We start from the raw sequence: 24691 nt of genomic DNA, 5'->3' as shown, positions 1-24691 counted from the left end.
ACTCCCTCCTTTTATGATGCAACGTATGATCTGTTCAATCTGTGTGAGCCTGCAGGAGTTAAAACTATTGGTATCCACAGACTGATGACTCAGAACCTTAGAAACATTGTTTTAAAATCAGGATCTCTAAGGAGTGCTCATTTCTAAATCTAAATAATGTTGTCTGTACAAAATGTGGACATTTTTCAGGAGATTGACTCTGACAGCAGTTATAATCAGGGCTTGAATTTAATACTGGCTGCCTAGCAAATTGCTCATGGATTTTTCAGTTTTGCTAGTCAGTATTCTAAACACTAGCAAGATTTTCCTAATGAGCTCCACAGAGTAGTGTCCCAGCTTCCCAGGATTCACTTTTCATTTTGTCATCCCGATCATCAGTCTTGCTTTGATTCTGATCAGTTTCGCTAGTGGAAGAAGAAATTTGCTAGTGACAGTCATAGCCACTAGCAAAACTGGGCTGTGTATGAAAAAAATAAACTCTAGCCCTGTAGGCTAGATCTTATTTATGTCTAATAAATTGTGCTTTTTGTGACAAATTTACATAATAACATTTTTGTGAGTTTAGAGTATAGAGTGTGTTTATTTTGTGTATGTTCTTATATATACATATATATTCTTTTATATATAGTTATATGTAGTTATATATATTTAATGTGTGTGCATTTTAAAAAGACAGAAAAAGACACATCAGAAAATAGAGAGGATTGGGATTGAACTGGAAGGTTCTCTGTGTTGTCTAAATCTGTCTGAACCATGGAGTTGTAACTGATTGCCACATTGGTGAATGTTCATTCCCACTTAGTCAATAGACAAAATTGCTGTGTCCTCCTGGCTGGAGAGGGTGCACAGTGCAGAATATTACCAATGAAGAGGAAATGAAAATAACCAAAGAATTGAGCCATCAGTTTTAAATTGATGGTGTTTCACAAATGGATCTATACTGATAGATCCAGACACAATGCTGCGCTCACATGCAGGGGAATTCTAGCCTTGACAATCAGTTGAACTCTGCACCCCTTCAATTAGTTCTTGTATTAATGTTTATGTAGAGAATCACCCCAGCTCCCACAAAATATGGGATTCGTTTTCTTCCATTCCCGACATTTTTTAGATTTCCTCCCACTCCACTGTCAGAAGGGTACCAGTTAAATCACCCTTGGATTCTTTTGCTTTCCTGTGTTAGCTCAGCTTATTAGATCGTGTTAGACATTGTGGCCGAGATTAGGAACTCAGTATGTGAACAAGCTTTAGCCACAAGCGTATGAAAAAGATGCATTTTAGCAGTAAATTAAGAATTAAGTGACAAGCTGTAAAATATTAATACGTCAGAGTCATGATGTGTAGGAATAAAAGCATTCTGTGCTGTCTGCGTGATGAGTTGCCAGCCAGTCACTATGAGTGCTGGAGTGTAAGATGGTGAGACATCAGCGCAGAAGCTTAATAAACAGGAGGCACTGGAACAAGGGCTGCTTGGGGATGCACCATGGAGCAAAAGCAGAATTATTAACAGCATAAAATGAAAATATGGTGCTGAATAAAGGGCTAGCTGAGAAAGCTATCAAGATGGCACTGCATTAACAGGAAGGCAAGGTGCTTGGGGAGGGGTTGAATGAAGATTTGGCCACATGTGAGGTGCTGAATGAAGATGAAACACTGGCAAATGTTGAGGGCAGGTTTTGTTTGCAGATGAGGCGTATGACCAACCAGCCCCAGGAGGGACCACCTACTCTCTCCTGATAAGCAATAGATCATGGCCTAGGATTTTCGTCAGTAGCTTAAAAAAAAGAAACATGCTTATGTGTTTCATTTTTTAAATATCTTATTTTCTCTTGTTTTGAATTCTTCTGTTCAGAAGTGGGCAGGCAACCTACTCTGAAGTCTGCGATAGCCTTCATCCAGCTGATTGATGCACAGAGCCAACCAGGATGATTTGCCCTTCTCTCATTCTTCTCTTCTTGCCAATGTGATTGTACCGGAGTTGAATTTGGCATCTGCTGACATGAATGGCTAAGATCAGGAACTTGCCCTGTCGTGAATCATGAACACAAGCTCTTGTCTGCTGCTGCATGGAGAAGGTCATCATTGTGCTATTTGGATTTGCAGGAAATTACCTATAAAATCTTTTGGGGGTCACAATGTTAAATTGCTCATTCAAAGGAGAGGTGTATTCCTGAAACCTTTCATCCTGCAATGCTCAGGACTAATGCAAGAATGTCCAGTTTCAAATAATCACAATTTATACCAGAGGAGAAAAGGGTGCTGATTGTTTGGCAAGTCGACTCTGATTTGCTGAGACGTTGTCATAGAGAAATCTATAGGCTCCGCAAACTCTTGGGTATTTCAAAAAAAGGCACACGGCTTAAACGTATTCCATTTGTGAACAGGTCCCCGTGTAAGAATGTATGTCGCTTCTGGCAAGTGTAAATGAGCCATGTTAGAAGCTTGACTGATTATCTTAGATTGGTTGTCAGTGTAGTTATTAGTGGACGAAGGATTATTGAATGGGTGTTGCCCAATTGCAGAATCACATCTACCAGATATTTTGTTTTGGGCTTTGCACATGTGGGCTGGTTGAGAATAATCTGTATTCTGACTGATGTGAACAACCGGAGGAACATGCTGTTTGATTCAATCAGACAATAATTGAGACATTCAGCCTATGTACCTGGCATTGCACCAATGCTGACAATCACACAACACATTGCTCAATTGTGTGGCTGGCAGACTAATCCACTCTACCATTTCCATCACCCTGGTCCCAAACTGGCAGAGGCAGAAAAAACTCTGCCACAGCAGACTGAATATCGCTGGACTCAAAGACCCTGAGAAGAAAGAGCTACTCAGTTGGTGCCTCACTGCCAACCTGACAACGACCAATTAGCCAGAGCCACAGAGTGTCCCCAGTGCCTGTTCCACCTTAAAAGCCACGATAGTCAGCACCTGGAAGGACGCTCGGGCACCTGACCAGGAAACACCAAGACTGGTTTGACGAGAACGATCAGGAGATCCAGGATCTCCTTGACAGTGCAAACAAGGCGTTCCTGAACCGGCAGCTCCAGCAAACCCCGATTTGAGAGGAAACAAGCCTACAGCCAACTGAAGGCCGAGGTACAACAAAGAACACACCAGCTAAAGAACAGCTGATGGGTGGAAAGAGCACAGGAGACTCAGCAACTCACCAACAAGCACAATGTGTACAGCACAATTAAAACCGCCTTTGGTCTGAGTACCCAGGGACCCACCCCACTGAGTCAAAAACAGAGAGGTGCTCATTAAAGTCAGAACAGTCAACCCCGCTGGAGAGAGAACTTCGAGGACCTCCTCAATCAAGTGCCCTTGACACCTCCTGTAACACGCTTCCCACCATCATCTCAGCACAACCCCAGTTTGCTGTGAGGTCGCAAAAGCCATCCAACAGCTGAAAAACAACAAGGCCTCCGCGCAGATGGAGTCCCCGCTGCAGTCTTAAAATGCAACAAAGAGGCACTCTTGGCAAGAATCCACAACCTCATCACCCTTGTCTGGAAGGAAGAGAGAACATGCTGGGAGATTTCAGAGATGCCTTAATTGTGACCATCTTCAAGAAAGGAGACAGGTCTGACTGCAGAAATTACAGAGGGATTTCTCTACTCTCCTCCATGGGAAAGGTCATCGTGAGAATTTTCCTCAACCGCCCCCTCCCAGTGGCTGAAGAGCTCCTCCCTGAGTCTCAGTGCAGCTTCCACACATCAAGAGGCACAATGGACATCATCTTCAACATACGACAAATCCAGGAAAAGTACAGGGAGCAACATCAAACTCTGTACATGGCCGCCTTCAATCTCGCAAAGGCCTTTGACTCTGTCAACCATAAGGGATTGTTGAACATCTTCTTCAAACTCGACTGCCCGCAGAAATTTGTCACCATTCTCGGCCTGCTCCATGATGACATGCAACAATGATCCTCACCAACGGAGCTACCATAGAGCCAATGTGTGCGCGAACTGGGGTCAAACAGAGTGCATCATTGTACCAACTCTCTTCTCCATCTTCCTCCACCCCATCACCCTGAAGCTACCCGCTGTAGTTGAGCTAACCTACTGGACAAGCAGGAAACTGTTCAACCTCCGACGCCTTCAGACCAGAGCCAAAACCACCCCAACTTCTGTCATCGAGCTGCAGTACGCAGATGACGCCTGTGTGTGCATACACTCAGGCCGAGTTAAAAACCATCATTGGCACGTTCACCGAGGCATATGAGACAATGGACCTCAGACTAAATATCTGGAAAACAAAGTTTCTCTCGCAGTCCGCTTCTGCCACACAAAACTGCCCCCCAGCCATCAAGGTCCACAGTGAGCCCCTGGACAATGTGGACCATTTTCTATATCTTGAGAGCTTCCTCATGGTGTGCGCAGACATCGATGATAAAATCCAGCATCAACTCCAATGCGTCAGTGCAGTGTTCAGATGCCTGAGGAACAGAGTGTTCGAAGCCCAAGACCTCAAATCTAGCACCAAGCTCATGGTCCACAGAGCAGCCATGGTCCCCGCCCTCCAGTATGCATCAGAAACATGGACAATGTACAGCAGACACCTCAAATTCCTGGAGAGATATCACCAACGTTGCCTCTGCAAAATCCTGCAGATCCACTGGCAGGATGGGTGTGCCAATGTGAGTATCCTCTCCCAGGTCAATATCCCTGGGTATCGAGGCACTGGTCATGCTCGACCAGCTGCGATGGGCGGGCCACATTGTCCGTATGCCTGACACAAGACTACTGAAACAAGTGCTCTACTCTGAGCTCCGCAATGGAAAGCAATCACTAGGAGGGCAGAGGAAACACAAAAGGACACTCTGAGAGCCTCCCTAAATAAATGCAACATTCCTATCGACATGTGGGAATGGCTTGCCTTAGAACTAGAGATGATGCACCTGCGAAGGCACCAATCACCTCGAGCGTCACTAGGTGAAGCATGTGGAGACCAATCGTAAACAGTGGAAAGAGAGTGTAGAATCCAGAACATCCCAGCCACTCACCTCCTCAAACACCACCTGCCAAATCTGTGGCAGAGTGCGGTTCCAGGCTTGGATTATTCAGCCACCACAAAACCCACCTCCACGGAGTGGAAGCAAGTCACCTTGACCCTGAGAAACTGCCAAAGGAAGGGGGATTGACAGACCATCTTTTTAGACTGATGGCAGCATCCTGTTAATGGAAAGTACTGCTCGTGTAGCCACTGCATAGTAACAGCATGAAATGACTTATTTAACCTGCTTTTCAAATTTTTGAGATACTCTGCCTTTGTCAAAGACGGGACACTTTTCAGGTCTGAAAGTGGCAGCCTTAAAAAATTTGAATGCTATGCAGCAAACAATGTTCTGATCAGTATAGCCATTGTCCTGTGGGATTCCTGCACTTTCTGCCTCTTACGTGTTTTATTACAATAGTGTGCCAACTAACATACCCTGGACCACAAGTATTAAAATAGTCATCCCAGAAAGGATTTTGGATGACATTCAACTGCTTATGATGCTAGTTAAGACCTTTGGTGAATTCAATTCTTGCAATCCCAGATTGTTTGCACTGGAGGAAAACTATCACCAAGTTGATGTTGAAAGAAAAACTACAGGATGCACTGCTTAATGCTCTTAAGGGCAGCAGTTTTCATTCGTCACCTCTCTATTTTCGTGAGACTTTCCATCTTTCTTGTCCTTATAGACTCTTGCAGAGAAACTGAGATCTGCCCTGAGTTTCTCTTTGAGCTTAATAGAAAGATCCAAACATTTGCTAGGGAAATATAGTCATTCCCAAACCAAATCAACTGTATTCCCCGTGAGAGCCAATTACTGACTGCAAAAACCCCACTTTCATTTGTTACCATGTATAATATGCACCCTAACATCTTCAGGGGGGATGTGTATTATATTTGGAAAATTATAGTACAATATATGAGTTTATATGGAAATGTGCTTTTTATTAATGAGTACAAATTAGTTAATTTTCCTGATGCACCTTGAATTTCAGTGTAAACTGTGTTACTGTGTTTCACCATTAGGCCTGATACTAACTGCAGTAAACTACTCATGTCTTCCAGGCTAATGGAGGATGGCAAGATGCAACCACTCCATCTTCTGTGACTTCACCAACAGAAGGACCTGGAAGTGTGCACTCTGATACCTCGAACTGATCTCCTAGCAACATCCATTCCCTGAGCCAATAGGCCTTGATTAGCACTGACCAGTAGGAGAAGAAAGGTGGATTTTCTGTAGCCCAGGCACCTGCTGCTTTACTGTAAAACCCTGCTCTTTAGTGGAGAAAGTAAATAAAATACAATTCATATTTAGGAACAGGAACACATAGGTTCTCATTGAAAATACCATATGAATTCCATTATGTACGGCACAATCTTACCTTATTCAGTTAATGGTTGAGGCAGGACCTAAACAGGCCTAGTGCTTTCTGACTTAAAATGGAACAAAAAAGTCATTGTATAATGGGAATGCACAAAGGGTGAAAACATGTTTTTGAAGATTTATATGTGCGAGATGTTATTGTGAAGCTTCTTGACCTTTTGAGGTATGAATGCATGTTTCAATTTGACTGCAAGACCCGAGAATGCTGGTGCCGAGGCAGACAGTCATAAATTAATGAAGTTAGCAAAGCTAAACTCTTGTTACTTCTTAAAACTATTTCAGCAAGATATCTCGGACTGATAGCTTGCTTAGAACAACAAAGTGTTACAGGATATCAGAATCTTGATCAAATTTCCTTTATCGCAACTAGTATAAAGACTCACTTGGAAGAATCGGTTGAGTTGCTTTATTGCCCCATGTATAAATTACCTGAGAGTTGCCAAGAACTGATATTGTTATTCCTGAGACTTGCTATTATAACAGAGTGCTATTTACAATCATTTCTTTTGTTAACACACTAATTCAATGCCAGTCTTAGTAATGCTTTGTTTCTGAGTTCATGCTCGCTGAAGTCTGGGTTTTACAGTACTAGCTGGGTGCAGCATTCATAATTTTTCAGATTTGCTACTTCAACCTATCTGTGGCAGGAAATGGCAAGGTTCACACGGAGTGTTGTAAATAATGTAGGTAAAGAGTATTTATACATCTCACCAATCAAGACACAGCTTTATTACCTCATGCAAACTCATATGAACCAATAGAATTTCAACATGTTCTGTAGCTTAGAGTGCTCACTTACTACCTCTGAACAATATTCACACAGTAGTTTGTCTTTCTTACTTTTTTTGCATCTTGTAATTAACTCTTTATTTCCTTTCATGTAATCTAATGTACATTGTATCTTTTAAGAAATCAGGGTTGCTCTAGCAACTTTTAAAAAAAATATCCTAAAGTGGAAGGTTTGATTATCATCTTAAACACAGACAGTACAACTGTTGTAAATACTGATGATCATTTTGAATGTTGGTCATGTCATTACTAAACCACGCAAAAAAATTGTAATGCATACAGAATTCAGTATTCAGTACTGTATATTTCACCCTGTGTAACGGGGAGTCCCTCCTTTCTCCCTTTTTTTGTATTGTATGCAATTCTGAAACTGATTGAGTCATGGAAATAATTTGTGGCAGTGATATAATGTATTAAAAAGTTTCGTGTTACTTTCTAACTGGACTACACCCTGGATTGAGAAGTCTTCCTTGTGGTAGTTAAATGTAGTTGAAATCTTAAATAAACTTTTTGCTTTCATGATGCAACGAGCCCGCAGTCTTCATTTGAAAAGGAAAATGGATGCACTTCAGGCGAGATGCTTACCACAGCCTTTGAAATGGAGAAAACTTCGGGATGTACGTTATAAATATGAAATCCAGTGGACACCAATGAACGGCCAACTGTTGGATGGGGAATAAAGTATATTTGTTGTTGACTAGCATTTGTGACTGCTGGGATTGGGTGATCTCCCATTATGACTATGTACATGCCGGTTAGTGCACGTTAAGAAATGTAGATGACTTGTGCCTTTGTTTAGGCATGGTCAGCGTTACAAGAATTAATGGATTATTAAAACAATTCATCCACCAAATCTGGCCATATTCAAACTGCCAGTTGTGGACTACTAATTGCACCAACCGGTACTCCTCTTGCATTACCCTCTTGTACAATATCTACAATGTTTTTTGAAACTAATGGAGATCTAATGTGCACCCTGTATCACTTCATGATTATTTACTAAAATAACTATTTCAATCCTCAGATGGCTTCTGTGAAAAGAGGCCAATTCTTTTTGACCAAGAATTGATGTGAAATGATTTCAAAATGAAATAATAGTATTAAAGAAGATCTGAGGGTCTCTTGCAGGCTATAAAATCTTTATCAATATAATAAGTCAGTTCCTTAGAAGTTATATGTTATTAGAATTTACATTAGTCTGCCTTTTAGCCTTATCTACATGCTGCCACTTAGCAATATAATTCAAAGACTTGGACTTAAATCACTCCAAACCCATTTAATTGCACAGATTTAAAATTGGGCCCCATGGGGACAGATCCTATACAATGACATCCAGATCTACCTCTCCGTCAGCTCCTCCACTTCCTCTCCACGTTCCTCCTTTGCCTTTGTGTTCTCAGACTGCTTGTCTGATATCCAGTCTTGGATAAATTGCAGGTACCTCCAGTTAGACATGAGGAAAACCAAACTTGTTGGCCAGTATTTTGCACTCCCGTTCACATCAGGCGTGAATGGCAACTGGAGGACAAAATCACGTTATACGTCAGTGGGAAGTCCCATCACGATTGTCAGGCCTCTACACAAGATAATCCACCACCCCTCCCTTTCCCTGCCCACTATGTTATCCATTCACGCCATACGACTGGTCTTCCAGGCCATGTACCTGCTGAGCAAACCCACTGGAGGGGCTCAGGTGAGTGTAACGCTCAGGGGAGAGGGTGATGATTAGGCAGTACCCTCGACACTGCTCCCAGCACCGTTTTCAGTGAGAGTATACAGTGCAAGATTTGCAACTCATCTGAGATAAACATGCTCTGGCCAGAATTGCAGTCAGACCTAATTTTAGACACTCATGCTGTGATTGCTGCTTCACTTGTAGACTTCAACCCACTTTTTCCTTTTAAAAAGGAATGTGCAGCATTTACACTTACTCCAGCCCCATCTGTTGTAAGGAATGTAATCTTACAACCTTAGCTGAAAGGATTTTCTTTGAGCAATTACATCCTAATAGTGAAAAATAATGAGCCCCATGATACAGGTATCATTGTCTAGAGCTCAGGACACGAGATAAATTCAATCAGATCCAACAGCATTAGGCCATTGTTCTCATTTCCTAAAACATGACAGAGCTTTATCGTTTGGGTGCACATTTACTTTATTGTAGCAAGAACAAAGGTGGTTCCGTGAACACACTGTATGGGTCTTCATCTGAATGGGATTTGGGGATTTGATTTAAACCCACAGCTGTACCCAGAATTTAGTCTTGGTCTGTGCGTTTAATTAACAACTGAATAAAATTAGTACCAAGAATCCCTCCTACTTTTAATGGAATGCTTTCTTTTTAACAATAAATATTCATGTTCCGCCCGAGAAAGTAAACAGTATTTTCTAAGTTCCAAGTGAATAGAAGATTCCACATAAAAATAAAATCGGTATAAAGTATTTACTGTAGCTAATTTCAAATGCCATGCAAAAAAATATTTTGATTGTATTTTTCCCCATTCTCGGTTTAATCTTCATGAGGACAAGGAGCAGGATTTTGTGTGTTCACATAAGGAGAGTTCTGCACAATACGTCTGTTCCCAGGTTATGTCAGGAAGGATTTTGTTCTTGCCAGTTGTTTCCTTGCCCTGAAGGCTTTGATTATTTGCCAGTACGGAGATGCATGGGTTCCCCCTGATACATAACCCAAATGATCATTCTTTGGGAATAAGCATTGACAATCAATGTCGGCAGGCTGGTTTCGCATAGGCTCATCACAACCAAGACCAGCCTTGTTTTTCCCCCCCAATTGCTGTACGTGCGCTTCCAGCTGGGTAATGGTCTGACTTTCCCCATCCTTATCTCAGGTGCCCAGTCCAGGTGTAATGTATCTATTGCGAACCTGTCAGCTAAATCAGTGCAGATTAAATATTGAATGTGGGATGTTTTCAAACTGTAAAACTCAAGATTCAACAGTATAAACCCTTTGAGCCTTTGGGAGCTCTCTCTACCAGTGTTAGTTATGGGCCTTTGCTCATACAACTCCCAACACCATGCTTCTCTGGAACTGCTGGATGGAGCTCATTCAATTAATTCAGTTGGATAGATGTCCATCTTGTGGTGACACCACACGAATGACTTCAAACCCCATGCCAGCTCTGATAGTTCAAGGGGGGTGGCGCTGCCTCCTTGCCTTGCCCCTACTTGATGCAGAGTGATGCCCTTCAAGCTATATAACCACTTGTCCAACCAGATGCCTATTATCCCACATAGGCTATGGTTGTATGCATTGACATTAAAACTAGCTAGTGTGTTTAGGCTAGATTGGCAACGACATTTGGTACAATGATTAAAACCTTGGTTTGGCCTTGTTATTTTCATTTAAAGTGGATTATACTTCTTAAAAAAAAATTAAATGACAACCTCACATTCTTAAAAATAATGAAACTGATCCACTATGAGAAAAGGTTACTGTGAGTTACAACCATTCAGTATATCATAAGAACAATGAGGCTTTTGTTTCCATTCATGTTTTATGAGTGGCTAAGCTGTGAACCCTAAATTATAAGATAAGATCTAAATAGTATTTTGTGTCTGATTAACTCATTAGATAGGTTACTTGATCAGGCTGGTCCATTCGTATAAAATGAAGGTCTATGGAAACAAGATGCTGTGCACTTCCACCTGAACTTTATAGTCTCCAATTTTACATTTGTGGAGGAATGGCACCACTGACTGCTCTTGTGCACGTTGTCCTTGAGTTCAGGTTCCATTTGGATGGATGCATTGAGACATATCCCTGGGACTAAGCAGTTACTGCTTTACACTGTTAAAAGAGAGAATCACAGAGGAGGAGACCATTCGTCCCATCATGTCTGGACTGGAAGCCTCTACTGGCAGAACCATTATCCTTCACTGGATAACACAAATCCTGTTAGAGTGTGAAAAAGGTCCCTTGGCAATTAGGATGATATACCTTGGTCAAGATTCTTCCTTCAGTCCGGAGGACTGCACACGGCTAACAGTATCAGTTCACCTCACCAAGATGAGCCATGGTATATTACTGAGAAACCCTATTAGCGAGTAAAGTAACTCAGTAGCGAACTTTAACAATTATGTGAGATACTGAGAAAATAACTGACAGCCAACAAAACTGTGCTGGTGCTCCCATGCAGTTGTTATTGTACAAATGAATGCACAGTAACAATTGTCATCAAATGATTTGGTTGATGCGACGTATTACCTCCCGTTTTGCTTTCATTTTAAATATTTCAGTATAAGTCCCCAGTCATTTTTAATAGAAAATGAAATGATGTGTATTTGGGTTATAGGTTTGCCTTCAGTTCCCTTTTTTTTGTGGAGGAGGTCAAGGATAATGGATAATAGCTGGGGTTTGTTTACCACGAACTTAATTTTCTTAAAACCAGACCAGGTTTGTACTGAGACTGCAGTCAACCCACTGTGACCTGTAATTATTCCTGGGAATGTTGGGGGGGGGGGGGGGGGGGGAGAAAGGAGAGAACCTTCTGTATCTCTGTGTGTATCTGATAGTTTCTTCTAATATTACATTAATGTTACATGGGTAATTCTGAAGAGAACAGAAATAGATATTTTCATTTAGTGATAGGTTTAAAATATGCAGGTCTATTGACAGTGCAATAATTATTATGAGTTTCGAGATTTAAAGTCTATTCCAAACTCATGCAAGATGAACATGCAGGTTTTATAAAGCGTATTTTAATTTAATCCAAATAATATAGCAACTAGCAACAAACTTTTTTGAAACAAATCTGGTCATGAGGAGTGCTTTAATATATGGGTCTGCAATGAAATGCTACAGTAATTGCTATTACTAAACTGGAAACCTTCAAGCCATTCTGACAGTGGAATGCAAGATTGAAAAGAAATCTGAAACTATTGATGGCGGCTGTCAGAACCATGCTTCCATTGCTTACGCTATAAATCAAAGAAAATACTATTTCAAAATCCCAGCTCTTTGGAGTAAAGCACCATTGGCTGAGGCACAGGCAGCATAATGAACACACAGACGTCTCTCATCATGATCACATCTCTGGTGGCCATAGGCAACAACCTGTCAAAAGCTGATGAGGTTCATTGAGAGGCCATCAGCAACCTTTGGGCCCCACTTGCATGGCCTGCACCCAACGGGCATCATTAGTGTTCTTTAACTTTGCTCCTTTATAATATTAAGGATGTGGATCCTTTTGAATTACAAGTGTAATTTGGCCTTTTCTTAAATTGGATAAAAGTCATGCAGTAATGTGGCAAATAATACAAATTTCATCCTTCAGGCTTTTTTCTCAAAAAGGCTTACCATAAGCAGTAGAATTGAAATTATCCTTTTACCAACCTCTCAGAACTGAAGAGGCATTTCTTTGCCCAGCTGCCACATAATGTTAATACTATTTATTTTACTGACAACTTGCAAATACATTTTTTTAAAAAATCAGAATTATGGTGCATCTATGTTCTTGCTATTAATTATTATTTCCTTTAGAGTGTAATGCATTGTTACAGTTTTACTAAACTTTACAGCAAATTAAACAACCAACAACTCGTTTGTGGCTGATTGGACCAATCAACTTGGTCACCAATAGGCTGAAATGTTCTTTATTGATGTGTAAGGTCCCTGGGGCAATAAATTCAGCATCTTCCCTCTCTGCTCCATGCTAAGTGAGTGTTCCTCCATGATATATGGTGACATAAGTGTGGGTGTGTGGCAAACAATTTTACTGATCTACGGCAGTCATTTGATTTGTTGCGCAGAAGTTAAGATCGGCAATTCTTCGCCCCTCCATAGTCCTCATCGTATCCAAGACAAATTAATTTGTGTCCCTCAAAGTGTAAGATGGCACTGGGGAATGAAATTTGCCACCTGTGTTGGCATCAAAAATAGCTCAGTGAGATGCAATGTAATCCTCACAAAAATGGCATCTCCTTCTCCCTTTGTAACAACTTCCATTTCTCACCACAGCTATTCTTATCATCTTTCTGAGTGAGATTCTTAATTTGGAGACAAATATTGACAGTGTTGTCCTGTATAACCTACCAGAAACTCAGTTAAAACTGATAGATCCATTGTATCAAAGCTCACTAATGAATGTAGAGAAGGAACCTTTACTCCATCAGTTTGAACCTGATTTGAATCCAGGTTCCAGGGGTGAAAGGACATTCCAACCATTTTATTGCAATGCTTGTTTCAGAACTGCACAAACCTACCCCATCTTTCTCCCTGATCTAGGCTTCCCAAGATCTTTCTTTGGTACACCTGATGTCTCCAGGTGCTTTCGGAATGATTTATCGGTGAGGTACACAGTGTGTAAAGCTGTTGAATACCAAACATTCTACAGATAGTAGGGATTATACTTCCCTTGAGTGGCAATGTGGGAAATGATGTTTAGATCTCTATCACGAGAGGGTAAAATATGGGGAGTAATTTTAACTTTGGGTGATAATGTAAAATGAGTGATATCATATGAGTGATATCATGCAATTATACATTGCCCCTACCTTTCATTTCTATTGTCAATGGGAACTGAAATCAGTAAAGGTGTATTGCCAAGGTGAAGCCAAATTCAATATCACTTATATTATGCTATTGCCAAAATTACCCCGATGGTGTTCCACAGCAGTGCCTGCTGTTTTATGACATTGGGTGGAACAGGCGGGGCGGGGTGGATTTTATGTTAATAAACTTAAAACCAAACTTGTATTTATAAGTGAAATTTCAGTCTGATACTTTGGTTTTACATGTTGTGGAGTAAGGAGCAGCTCCTCGGAATATTGAGGGCTGGTGATGTAGTGGTATTGTCACTGGAATAGTAATGCAGAGACCAGGGGTAATACTCCAGAGACCAGAGTTCAAATCCCACCACAGCAGATGGTATATTTGAACCCAATAAAATCTGGAATTAAAAGTCCAATGATGACTATGAAACCGATGTCAGTTGTCATAAAAACCCATCTGATTCACGAATGGGAAGGAAATCTGCCGTCCTGACCTGGTCTGGCCTACATGTGACTACAGATCCACAGCAATGTGGTTGACTCTTAAATGCTGTCTGAAATGAAGCTCAGTTAGGGTTGGGTAATAATTGTTGGCTCAGTCAGCAATGCCCACATCCTGTGGATGATTTTTTTTTAATGGATAGAGCATTTGTTTGTCATCGTTTTACAAGAAAATTAGCTTTTTTGCACTGCTGGTGGAGATTGTCAAGGTTAACTAACCAGATGTTACTTTCTTCTATGTTGGTCACATATACACTGGAGGTTAAAGAGTTTTAAGACAAGCTAATGGTTTCTGAGGAGTGCAGTTATTGAGTTTGTTATAAAAAATAAGTTTCTAAGATACCATTAAAAAATATATCTTATTGTAACTTCTCAAGGTGTTCCCAGTGTTATCTGTGGAATGTAACCCCCGTTCATGCCAGCGGGATTTTCCCATCCCGCTGCAGTGAATGGAGATTTGGCCGGCCGCCAAATTCTCTGACCTCGCCGCAGCAGGAGTGTGGCGTGAACGGCTGGTAAGATCGCGCCCTGAGAGTTATTTTCACCAAGACAGGAGAATGAATGAAATACCTTTATTTCAACATTACCAGAATTGAAACTACCTGAATGTCTAGATTTTCAAAACAGGGAGTAGGGTTGGAATCTAAAAATTAGATTCTGACGTCCATATTTAGAATTTACTGCCGTGTATTACTTTATAAAAAATAATTTCGGGCTATAATGACCTTCGATAGGATCAGGGAAGGAGTGCAAGCTAAATTATATTTGCCGTGACCAAGCAGTTTGCTCGCTTGGTGCCCTGGATTCAATGGCAATCCCTTCCATAGCTGGTGTGCTGTAGCTGCAGTGTTCTCCATCTCGACAAGATGCAGTACAGTGACCAGATAAAGTTACTTTGATCGCTGCTGCCTGTTTCATGATGTTTAGTATGGAGAAGAGCAGCAATATCATGGGACACATATCTGACTTGGACATATATCATCATTCCTTCAATGTCACTGGGTCAATATCCTAGAATTCCCTACCTAACACTATTGTGGGAGCACCGTCACTGCACTGACTGCAGTGCTTTAAGAAAAAGGGCCATCACCACCCTCCCAGGACAACTGGGGATGGGCAATAATTGCAGCCTTACAAATGTCGCCAATATTTTGTGAACAAATGTATAAAGGGCTGTTGCACATTGGAAGAAAATAAATGGATAATGTAAGTAGTCTATAAATAATGTGGAAATAGCGTGGGTGAAACTGAAGGAGACCTAGGGTTATTAGTACACTCAGCACTAATCAAAAACAAATGGAATGCTGAACTGTCATCCATACCAACCTATAAAACCTTAAAAAGCTGACAATTCAAAACTGCACAGAACTGAATAAAAGACCAAATGAGTTAAATTCTTTTTTTATTGCATTGGGTTTCAGGATTTTTATTTGTGGTTTGGAATTACATTCCTTCGGTTTGATTTTTTTCTGTGAAAACAGAAGGACAATGGCCTCATGAATGCTACCGTGCCAACCATTGCCTTTAAGAGGGGACGTGCAGTCTTTACAGCCTCTGCAATACTCACACGGCAGCCCGAAAATAGCTGACTTGGGTACGCTCAATCCCCTGGTGGCTCATGCGCTGTTGCTGGGCTGGTTTATGGTCATGCTGTAACTTGTTTCACTTACGTGAATTCTACATGTGTGTGTGTGTGGGCACATGTGAGAGTGTGTGACATGTGCATCCATGTCTGTACTTGTGCCTATGTTCATGTGCGTGCACATTACAAGTTCTGCTCCCTTTGCTGCACTGCAAGACCATACGTGGACCTGAGAATTACAGATGATTGAGTTTTTGCTGAAGGCTTGTCTTTAGTTTTTAATGACTCAAGAACAAGGACACCCAGGTTTCTTTGGATATCTTCTCAACCTCTCACCATTTAAGAAATATTCCCTCTTTCTGTTTTTTTCTACCAAAGTGAATAATTTCGCACTTATTTACATTATATTCCATCTGCCATGTTCAGCACATTCACTTAGCCTGTCCAAGTTCTCTTGAAGCCTCCTTACATCCTCGTCACAACCTGCATTCCAATACAGTTTGTTGTTATCAGCCACTTTGGAATTATTGCAATTCGTCTCGATATCCAAATCATTGATATAGATTGTAAGCAGCTATGGCCCCAGCACTGATCTTTGTGGCACCCCACTAGTAACAGCCTGCCACCCCGAGAATGACCCATTTATTCATACTCTCTGTTTTCTGTCTAATAACCAATTCTCAATCCATCCTAGTATATTTCCCCAATCCCATGAGCTCTAATTTTATTCCCAACATCTTGTGTTGGATCTTAGTGCACCATATCCACTCATTCTCCTTTATCAATGCTGCATGTAATATCTTCAAAAAAGTCCAGTAAGTTTGTCAAACATGATTTCCCTTTCATAAATCCATGTTAACTCTTCCCAATTTTACCATTCATTTCTAACTCTCCAGTTATCACATCCTTTATAATAGTTTCTACCATTTTCCCTATTACTTATGTCAAACTAACAGGTCTGTAGTTCTCAGTTCTCCCTCTTTCCACCAATGCACCCATTATCTCTCTAGCCACCTCCTACAACACTGGGAAGAAGCTGATCTGGTCCAGGGAATTTATCAACCTTCCACCCAGTTAACCTTTCAAGTACTGCATCTTTACTAATACTAATTTCTTTTGTTCCTCAGTTTCACAAGCCCCTTGCTTGCCCATTATATCTGGGAGATTTTCTGTATTTTCCTCTGTGAAGCCAGACACAAAGTAACTCCGCCATTAAGTTCCTCCGCCATTTCACTGTTCTCATTAATAGATTCTCCTGTACCCACCTGTAAGTAGCCTGTTAATCCAGAAACAACTCTTGAAATGTAGACAATAAAAATATAACAAAACTTACTCCAACTTAGAAATCAAAGAAAAGGTTTAATAAAGAAACTTCATTACTCCAAACTTAAGACCTCACCCTGGGCCAATCCAAGTTCCCCAAAATTCCAAACATGTTCTAATTTATACTGAGTCAGCTGGTCAGATTATCATCACATCATTCTGTCATTGGTTACATTGTTTACTGGGTCAGCTGACCCTTACAGCTTGTTACCATTGGTCACATTACAACAGATCCAATGTTATCATCGGTTAAATTCTAACATGGTCCACATTTGCCCTAGATAATCTTTTCCCTTTAACATACCCAAAGAAGATTTTACCATCTGCTTTTATGTTCCTCACTATTTTGCATTCATATTTTCTTTTTCCTTTATTAATCAGTTTCTTGTTCCTCCTTTGCTGGACTCTAAATTACTCCCAAACATCGGGCTTACCACATTTTCTGGCATCCTTATAAACCACTTCCATTGATCTAGGGCAGTCTTTAACTGGTTTTGGTAACCACAGTTGATTTATATTTCCCTTTGGGTGTTTGTGCCGTACAGCAGTGGTTTCCAACCGGTGTGCCATGGCACACTGGTGTGCTGTGAGAACTGTCCCAATGCGCCATGAAATTTTGTACAAAGGTAATGAAAATCAATGTGAGACAAGCATATTGTTTCATTTTAAACAATATTCAATCCAATCAAAATTACAACTCATAAAACTCGTAAAAATTAAGCGTCAAGTATTATAAAAGTGAGGTAAAGGTCTTTTGATTCTAAAACATGAATGTTCTAAAGGCAAGTGGCCAAAGGGTGAAATAGAGATGACGCGATAGTTTTTCCAATCACCATGGAAACCATGCAATGGCGTTCACACGCTATTTTATTGATAGTAAAGCAAGATAGAACAAGCCGGCAGACGCAGCCAAATTGACCGTATCATAATTCCTTTGCCGGATCTATGCTGGATCCCCTGATCTAAGAGGAAATGGGTAAGTTTGATTCCTCCAATGATTCAATTGTTAATGTAACATCCGAACCCCGAGGGAAAAAAAAGCAAGAAATGTTCAGAGATATTCAGAGAGATACTGGTCTTTGGATTTCCATGGTTGGGAAATTGGTGTTTATCGGTTCAATTATTTAATAAAAATTATACTTTAAAAAATATAAAATATAACAAACATGAAATTCATGACAGGAAAAGATGAAATTCAGATGCCTGAAGCGAGTGTTGTGTGTGGAACAGATTTGGGGCTATGAATAGTTAGAGATGGTTGCGTTGAACACATTTTGTCTTTGCTCACTGTTGAAGACGATGTATTCTGTGCTGGAGTTGAACCATTTCATCCTTATTTAGCTTTTTGCCTGCACTACATTGCAAACCTCTCGAGTAAGACCATATCCATTGTAAATATAAATAAATGTGACGTTTATGAGCAATTGATTCAGCTGAAAAAAGTGGGCATGCCATGGAATTGTTATGATGTGGAGTTGCCGACGTTGGACTGGGGTAGGCATAGTAAATAGTCTCACAACCTGGTGTTGTGAGACTACTTACTACGGAATTGTTAGTCTCATTGAAGTGTGCCGTGTTACTGAAAAGGTTGGGAGCCACTGCCTAAGAGGAATGTATATCTGTTGTAGACCTTGTAGCCATTGCCTATCTGCCATCAAATCTTTCAGTGCATTTTCCCAATCCACCATGGTCAACTTGGTCCTCAATCCTTCATCATTAATTAGATTGACAGCCTCTCAAAGGGGTGGTGCAACAAAAGGATAAGGATTTAAAGGAAGCTCAGCAAACAAAAGCAAAATGTCATTTTGGGGGCCACTGATACTCTTCAGCTTTTACGGTGCCTACCAGTCAGAAAAGACCTCAAGCACACCAGTGAACACCATGTGCCCACTCTCCAAGGACACCCGGCTGTGAAAGTAGCCACGGAACAAGTAATGATAATTTTCCATGTTACCATTAAATAAACTGAATTTCCATTGATATTTATCCCATGTCCATTTCACACAATTCACCAGGACAGAAAAATCCTGTATCAGGATCTGGTTGAACATGCTCCTCAATAGACAGTGAGTGACACATCTCTTCTGTGCTAAATTGTTGGGCATGCATGGAGGAGTTGTGTTGCTCGCTACTGTGGAGCAAGGTTATGCTGACCCACAAAAGCCGTTTTCAGTAACTCGATACAAAGAGAGCCGAGTGTCCTAGGAATTTTATAATGAAGACACTAATATTCGAGTAGGAGGAAGTCCTGATAAAAGTTCTGGTCAGACAGCTCTTCGAGTGCAAGAGAGACATTTCATTCCTGATGAGGGTTCAGTGCAAAGAACATTTTTGTTGGTTCCTACAGTCGAAGACAGAGCTAGGAGGAAGGTCTGAAACAATGGTGGACATTTCAGCCTTGAAATAAAGGTTGTGAAAGGTCTATAAGATGGTAAATGTTTGGAACAAGATACCTCGGGGAGACTGCTTCAAAGTTAACTGTGAGAACAGGGCAAGGCGGCAAAGATTTAAATGACTGAAATTAGGATTCAATTCAGAAAGAACTACTTCACAGGAACACATGGATTTAATGAAATAGTTGGTGACCAATACTGCAAAAAAGAGTGGGCTTAATCCACTGTGTCAAGCCAGTACATTTTGAAAATATTTACATAAATTACGTTTCCACAGAATTTGAATTGTACAATTGTACTCCACGAGCACTCCACACCTGCTGGCTGGATCACGTGTCTTCTGTATATTTCCCGATGATGTGCAAAATTACAATTGCTTCATATTTCTTCAATTTCTCACCAAACAAGTCGCGCAGTCCGAGTTGCAAGCTTCATCCTGATGGATCGATACAAGGCAATATGTACAGGGAGAGGGGTCTATGAGGCTGTTACATCTGAGAAATGCAGCTCTGCACTGAGATGAGAATAACAACTCTGATAGAAAGTAAATCCACTCAAACAGTGGATGAGATGAGATTGTCCAGCAATGCACTGCACTGTACTGAGGACAGCTGCATCCTTGAGAAATTCCTTCTGATCTTCTCTGCACAAATACATTTTAAACGCAACAGTTTTGAAACACGTTTGATTTGATTTGATTTGATTTATTACTGTCACATGTATTAACATACAGTGAATAGTATTGTTTTTTGCGCGCTATACAGACAAAACATACCGTTCATAGAGAAGGAAAGAAGAGGGTGCAGAATGTACTGTTACAGTCATAGCTAGGGTGTAGAGAAAAATCAACTTAATGCAAGGTAAATCCATTCAAAAGTCTGACAGCAGCAGGGAAGAAGCTGTTCTTGACCTGTTCTTGGTATGTGACCTCAGACTTTTGTATCTTTTTCCCAAAGGAAGAAGGTGGAAGAGAGAATGTCCGGGGTGTGTGGGACCCTTAATTATGCTGGCTGCTTTGTCGAGGCAGCGGGAAGTGTAGACAGAGTCAATGGATGGGAGGCTGGTTCGCATGATGGATTGGACTACATTCACGACCTTTTGTAGTTTCTTGCGGTCTTGGGCAGAGCAGGAGCCATACCAAGCTCTGATACAACCAGAAAGAATGCTTTCTATGGTGCATCTGTAAAAGTTGGTGAGAGTCGTAGCTGACATGCCAAATTTCCTTAGCCTTCTGAGAAAGTAGAGGCGACGGTGGGCTTTCTTAACTATAGCGTCGGCATGGGGGACCAGGACAGGTTGTTGGTGATCTGGACACCTAAAAACTTGAAGTTCTCGACCCTTTCCACTTCATCCCCATTGATGTAGACAGGGGGGGCATGTTCTCCTTTACGCTTCCTGAAGTCGATGACAATCTCCTTCGTTTTGTTGACATTGAGGGAGAGATTATTGTTGCTGCACCAGTTCACCAGATTCTCTATCTCATTCCTGTACTCCGTTTCATCATTGTTTGAGATCTAACCCAGTACGGTAGTGTCATCAGAAAACTTGAAAATCGAATTGGAGGGGAATTTGGCCACACAGTCATAGGCGTATAAGGAGTATAGTAGCGGGCTGTGAACACAGCCTTGTGGGGCACCGGTGTTGAGGATGATCGTGGATCATTGTTGCCTGTCCTTACTGATTGTGAGTTAGGACATTCAGGATCCAGTCGCAGAGGGAGGTGCCAAGGCCCAGCCCACGGAGTTTGGAGATGAGTTTCATAGGAATAATGGTGTTGAAGGCTGAACTGTAGTCAATAAATAGGAGTCTGACATATGTGTCCTTGTTATCTAGGAGTTCCAGGGTTGAGTGCAGAGCCAGGGAGATGGCGTCTGCTGTGAACCTGTTGCGGCGGTAGTGGACTGCCTGAATCCACTACAGACAATACTGGGCCAAGCTAGAGTCCCAGGCTAGCCCTACCGACTATGGCAATGTCTGCAAGACATAATAGGCTACAAGATGAAGGCAGGTAAAATCGCCAGCTCCACACCAGCCCCTGATGAGCTCAATGCATTCTACGCCTGTTTTGAGCAAGAGGTCAGCAAGAGCATGCCCTCCATCTGGAAGCCCTGGATGAACCTATATCTGGGGTCACCATTGCAGATGTCAGAGCAGCTTTCTCGAAGGTAAACCCACAGAAAGCTACTGGCCCAGATGGGATGCCCAGACAAGCACTCAGATCCTGTGCGGATCAGCTGACGGGGGTATTTGCAAACATCTTCAACCTCTCTTTACAACAATCTGAGGTCCCTATCTGCTTCAAGAAGACAACCATCATCCCGGTACCTAAGAAAAACCAAGCAGCGTGCCTTAATGACTATCAGCCGGTGGCTCTGATATCCATCATTATGAAGTGCTTCGAAAGGCTAGTCATGGAACGAATCAATTCCAGCCTCCCGGACTGCCTGGCATCTTTGATGGATCTCCGTAGGTCATATCTGGCTTTCTTGTATCGGTCAGTGTCGCCTGACTTGAACGCCTCAGCCCTGGACTTCAGCAAGCAGTGGATATCCCTGTTCGTCCATGGTTTCCGGTTGGGAAACACATGGATTTGCTTCTTTGGCACACAGTCTTCTACACACTTGCTGATGAAGTCAGTTTGACTCTCTTTTTGACCCATTGCGATGGATTACAGCACTCTGCTGCATCTGTGTGGTTTGCTTGTTTTGCAAGCCTGATAGAGGGAAATTTTCACTCGCCTTTTCCATCGGTGAGTGACTTGACGAGGAGATGTGAGGTCTGAAAAGAGAGGGGCTGAATGTGGGCCCGAATTGAATGACAAAAATCTGTTGTTGTGGCACAATCGCTCATAGGTGAAACTTTACCCCAAAGTTTCACTGACAGCTAGCTCCGGGATATTCTGTATAATGAATAGGCTTTATATAAATAGAATAGACTGAAAAAGTAACAGTGTGTGAATGGTACAAGCCATTATCAATGTGAAAAATAGCCAGCAACCTGTAGTGAGAAAGAGATACCTTGAGAATAGCAAATCACCATTAGTTCCTGGCCAATTTGTGCATTAGTAACCCTGTCCAAAGTTCACATGTCCTTATTCTTTGAGCACAAATTACCCTCCATCCTGTACTACAGTCTTGTGCAGCTATTTGCGGGGGCGGGGTGGGGGGTGAATGGGGAAGAGTGTATCAATATCCAAAGAAGCAATAAGCCAGCAGCCAATATGCATCTTTTTCTGGCACCGTTGTACTTCTCTCGGGGTGATGGAGGTGGCTCTCTCTGTTGTTCTCACTCCTTTATTTCATCTCAGCCGAGAACGTTTGAAGATTGGCCTCATTAAAACTTATTCCTTCCATTGTTTTCTCCCCTCTTTAGGCCTTCTTTTTTTTTGGAGTTGAAAGTTGAAGTGAGGAGATCTTGAGTTCGCAGGTGTGAAATTATAGCAATTTTGACAGTATCTTAAGTTGCTTAATAGGAATGAAGATTAGGGATACAGCGCGATAGATATTCTCTCAGGAGTGTGCACTCTCCACATCACTCTCTTGTGTTGATAGAGGTTACCTACACACCCAGCGTTTCACTGGCAAGAAGCTAGTCAGCCATATGAAGCTCCTCTGAGGAAGAGCAGTTTAATGAGGCAATTTATTTAAGAACCCAACTCAAAAACTCCCTAACAATCACACTGGGCAGCTCTGAATTCCGCTTATTAAAGCCAGGGCTGCGGGCTGGAGTGTGTTTTCCAAAGCTGATTTCCCTTTCTTTGGAGTAAATACCACCAAACAATTCACTTCTATAAATGAGCAAGCCCAGTGCACTACTCAGCTCTGCACAAGTCTTCTTCATTTAGCTTGTACTGCCTGGTATATTTATAAGAAATTACTTTGTTTAAATTGTGCAATTTACTTAATTGAGATTTAATCAGCCAAAGCTGTTTATTTGTTTCTGTTCATTATTACCCGCACCTGAGCTCCGCTCCTGTTTCATCTGCCTGTTTGGCATTTGGATTTTGTTCAGTTTGCCTTGATCGATACATCTGGGAGTTATCTCCTTCTCACAGAAAAGCTCCCTCCTCTTTGTGGCCATTGGGTGATCTGTGCCAGTGTTTGCTTCTTCCTCCTTGTCTCCTAGTTGTTAGGTTATAGCTTCTCAGGTCAGACTAGTGTATGATCTTACCTCACGAAGGAGGTGTTGAGTCATCCTGATGCAAGGATAGGACTTGGGTGGGATGCTCTGTTGGAGAGTCAGTGCAGACTTGATGGGCAGAATGGCCTCCTTCTGCACTATAGGGATTCAATGATTCTTGAAGAGGTTGGGGTTATTGTGACATTTGTGCTCAGGCAGGGCAGAGATTTTGTTTGTGTTTGAATAGTGCTGTAAAGCTGGCTCCTGCTTTCTTTGCACCGAGGGTTACATTCCAGAGGGCGAATGATTCCTCCTTTCTGGGGAGTAGTTCTTTCCTGAAGTCATTGGACTAAAGACATGGCAGGGGAATTTTTTCTCCTTATCTTTGCTATTCTTTCTGACAGTCCGTATAGTGCTCAGAGGGTTTAGCTTGAAGCACCTTAAGGCAGATTGAATTGAAGAAATTGTTCTTGCTTTGGGTGAAGGATACCGGCAACATTTACCAAACTCTTGTGTCTAACACCAGAAATGGTAGAGCTAGTTGTTTTTGGGTAGGGTGATGATGCGGGATTTTATGGGCCAAGTGATCTCTTGTTCCACTCTTTATGTTCTTTTTGCTTTTCTTTTTCTATTTAAATTATCAGATAATCAGATTGTGAGTTGAGATGATGTAAGTGATAAATGTTTGTAAACTCCAAGATGATGAGATGAATATGAGAGTTCTTTGAAATGCAACCAAGTGCCAATCTGGGCAATTTCTCTCACGTGGGTGCAATGGGCTGAGTGTTTTACACAGGAACAGGACAAGTCCATTCAGCCTCTCCAGCCTGTTCGATCATTGCCAAATTGTATCTTAACTCCATCCACTCACCTTGGTTCTGTAATCCTTAAAACTCTCGCCTAATAAAAACTGTACTGGTCTTGGTTTTGGTATTGTCAGCTGATCTCAAGCCTCAATCGCTCTTGTTGTGTTGGGGATGGGAGAATAGTTCCCAAATTTTCACAACCCTTTTGTGTGAATAAATACCTTCTACCATCACCTCTGAACAGTGCAGCTCAAATTTTATGTTAATGTCC

General features: G+C 41.5%; 1 protein-coding gene across 4 annotated transcripts in view; it reads left to right on the top strand.

Moving 5' to 3' along the window:
- Nucleotides 1-7708, top strand: part of pbx3b (pre-B-cell leukemia homeobox 3b) — a 202768-nt gene extending 195060 nt beyond the window's left edge. For all 4 annotated transcript variants that reach the window (XR_013499345.1, XM_078226456.1, XM_078226455.1 and 1 more), the window contains one exon: nucleotides 6079-7708. Coding sequence is in view for 2 of the 4 variants with exons in the window: in XM_078226454.1 (XP_078082580.1) it covers nucleotides 6079-6171 (93 nt within the window). In the remaining 2 variants the exon portion in view is untranslated. The remainder of the gene's footprint in view (nucleotides 1-6078) is intronic.
- Nucleotides 7709-24691: the final 16983 nt, after the last annotated feature.

The sequence above is a fragment of the Mustelus asterias genome, chromosome 13, assembly GCF_964213995.1.
Source record: "Mustelus asterias chromosome 13, sMusAst1.hap1.1, whole genome shotgun sequence".
In the NCBI taxonomy this organism is placed as follows: domain Eukaryota; kingdom Metazoa; phylum Chordata; class Chondrichthyes; order Carcharhiniformes; family Triakidae; genus Mustelus; species Mustelus asterias.
The sequence above is the reverse complement of the archived record's forward strand: the minus strand, read 5'-3'. Positions and strand labels throughout refer to the sequence as shown.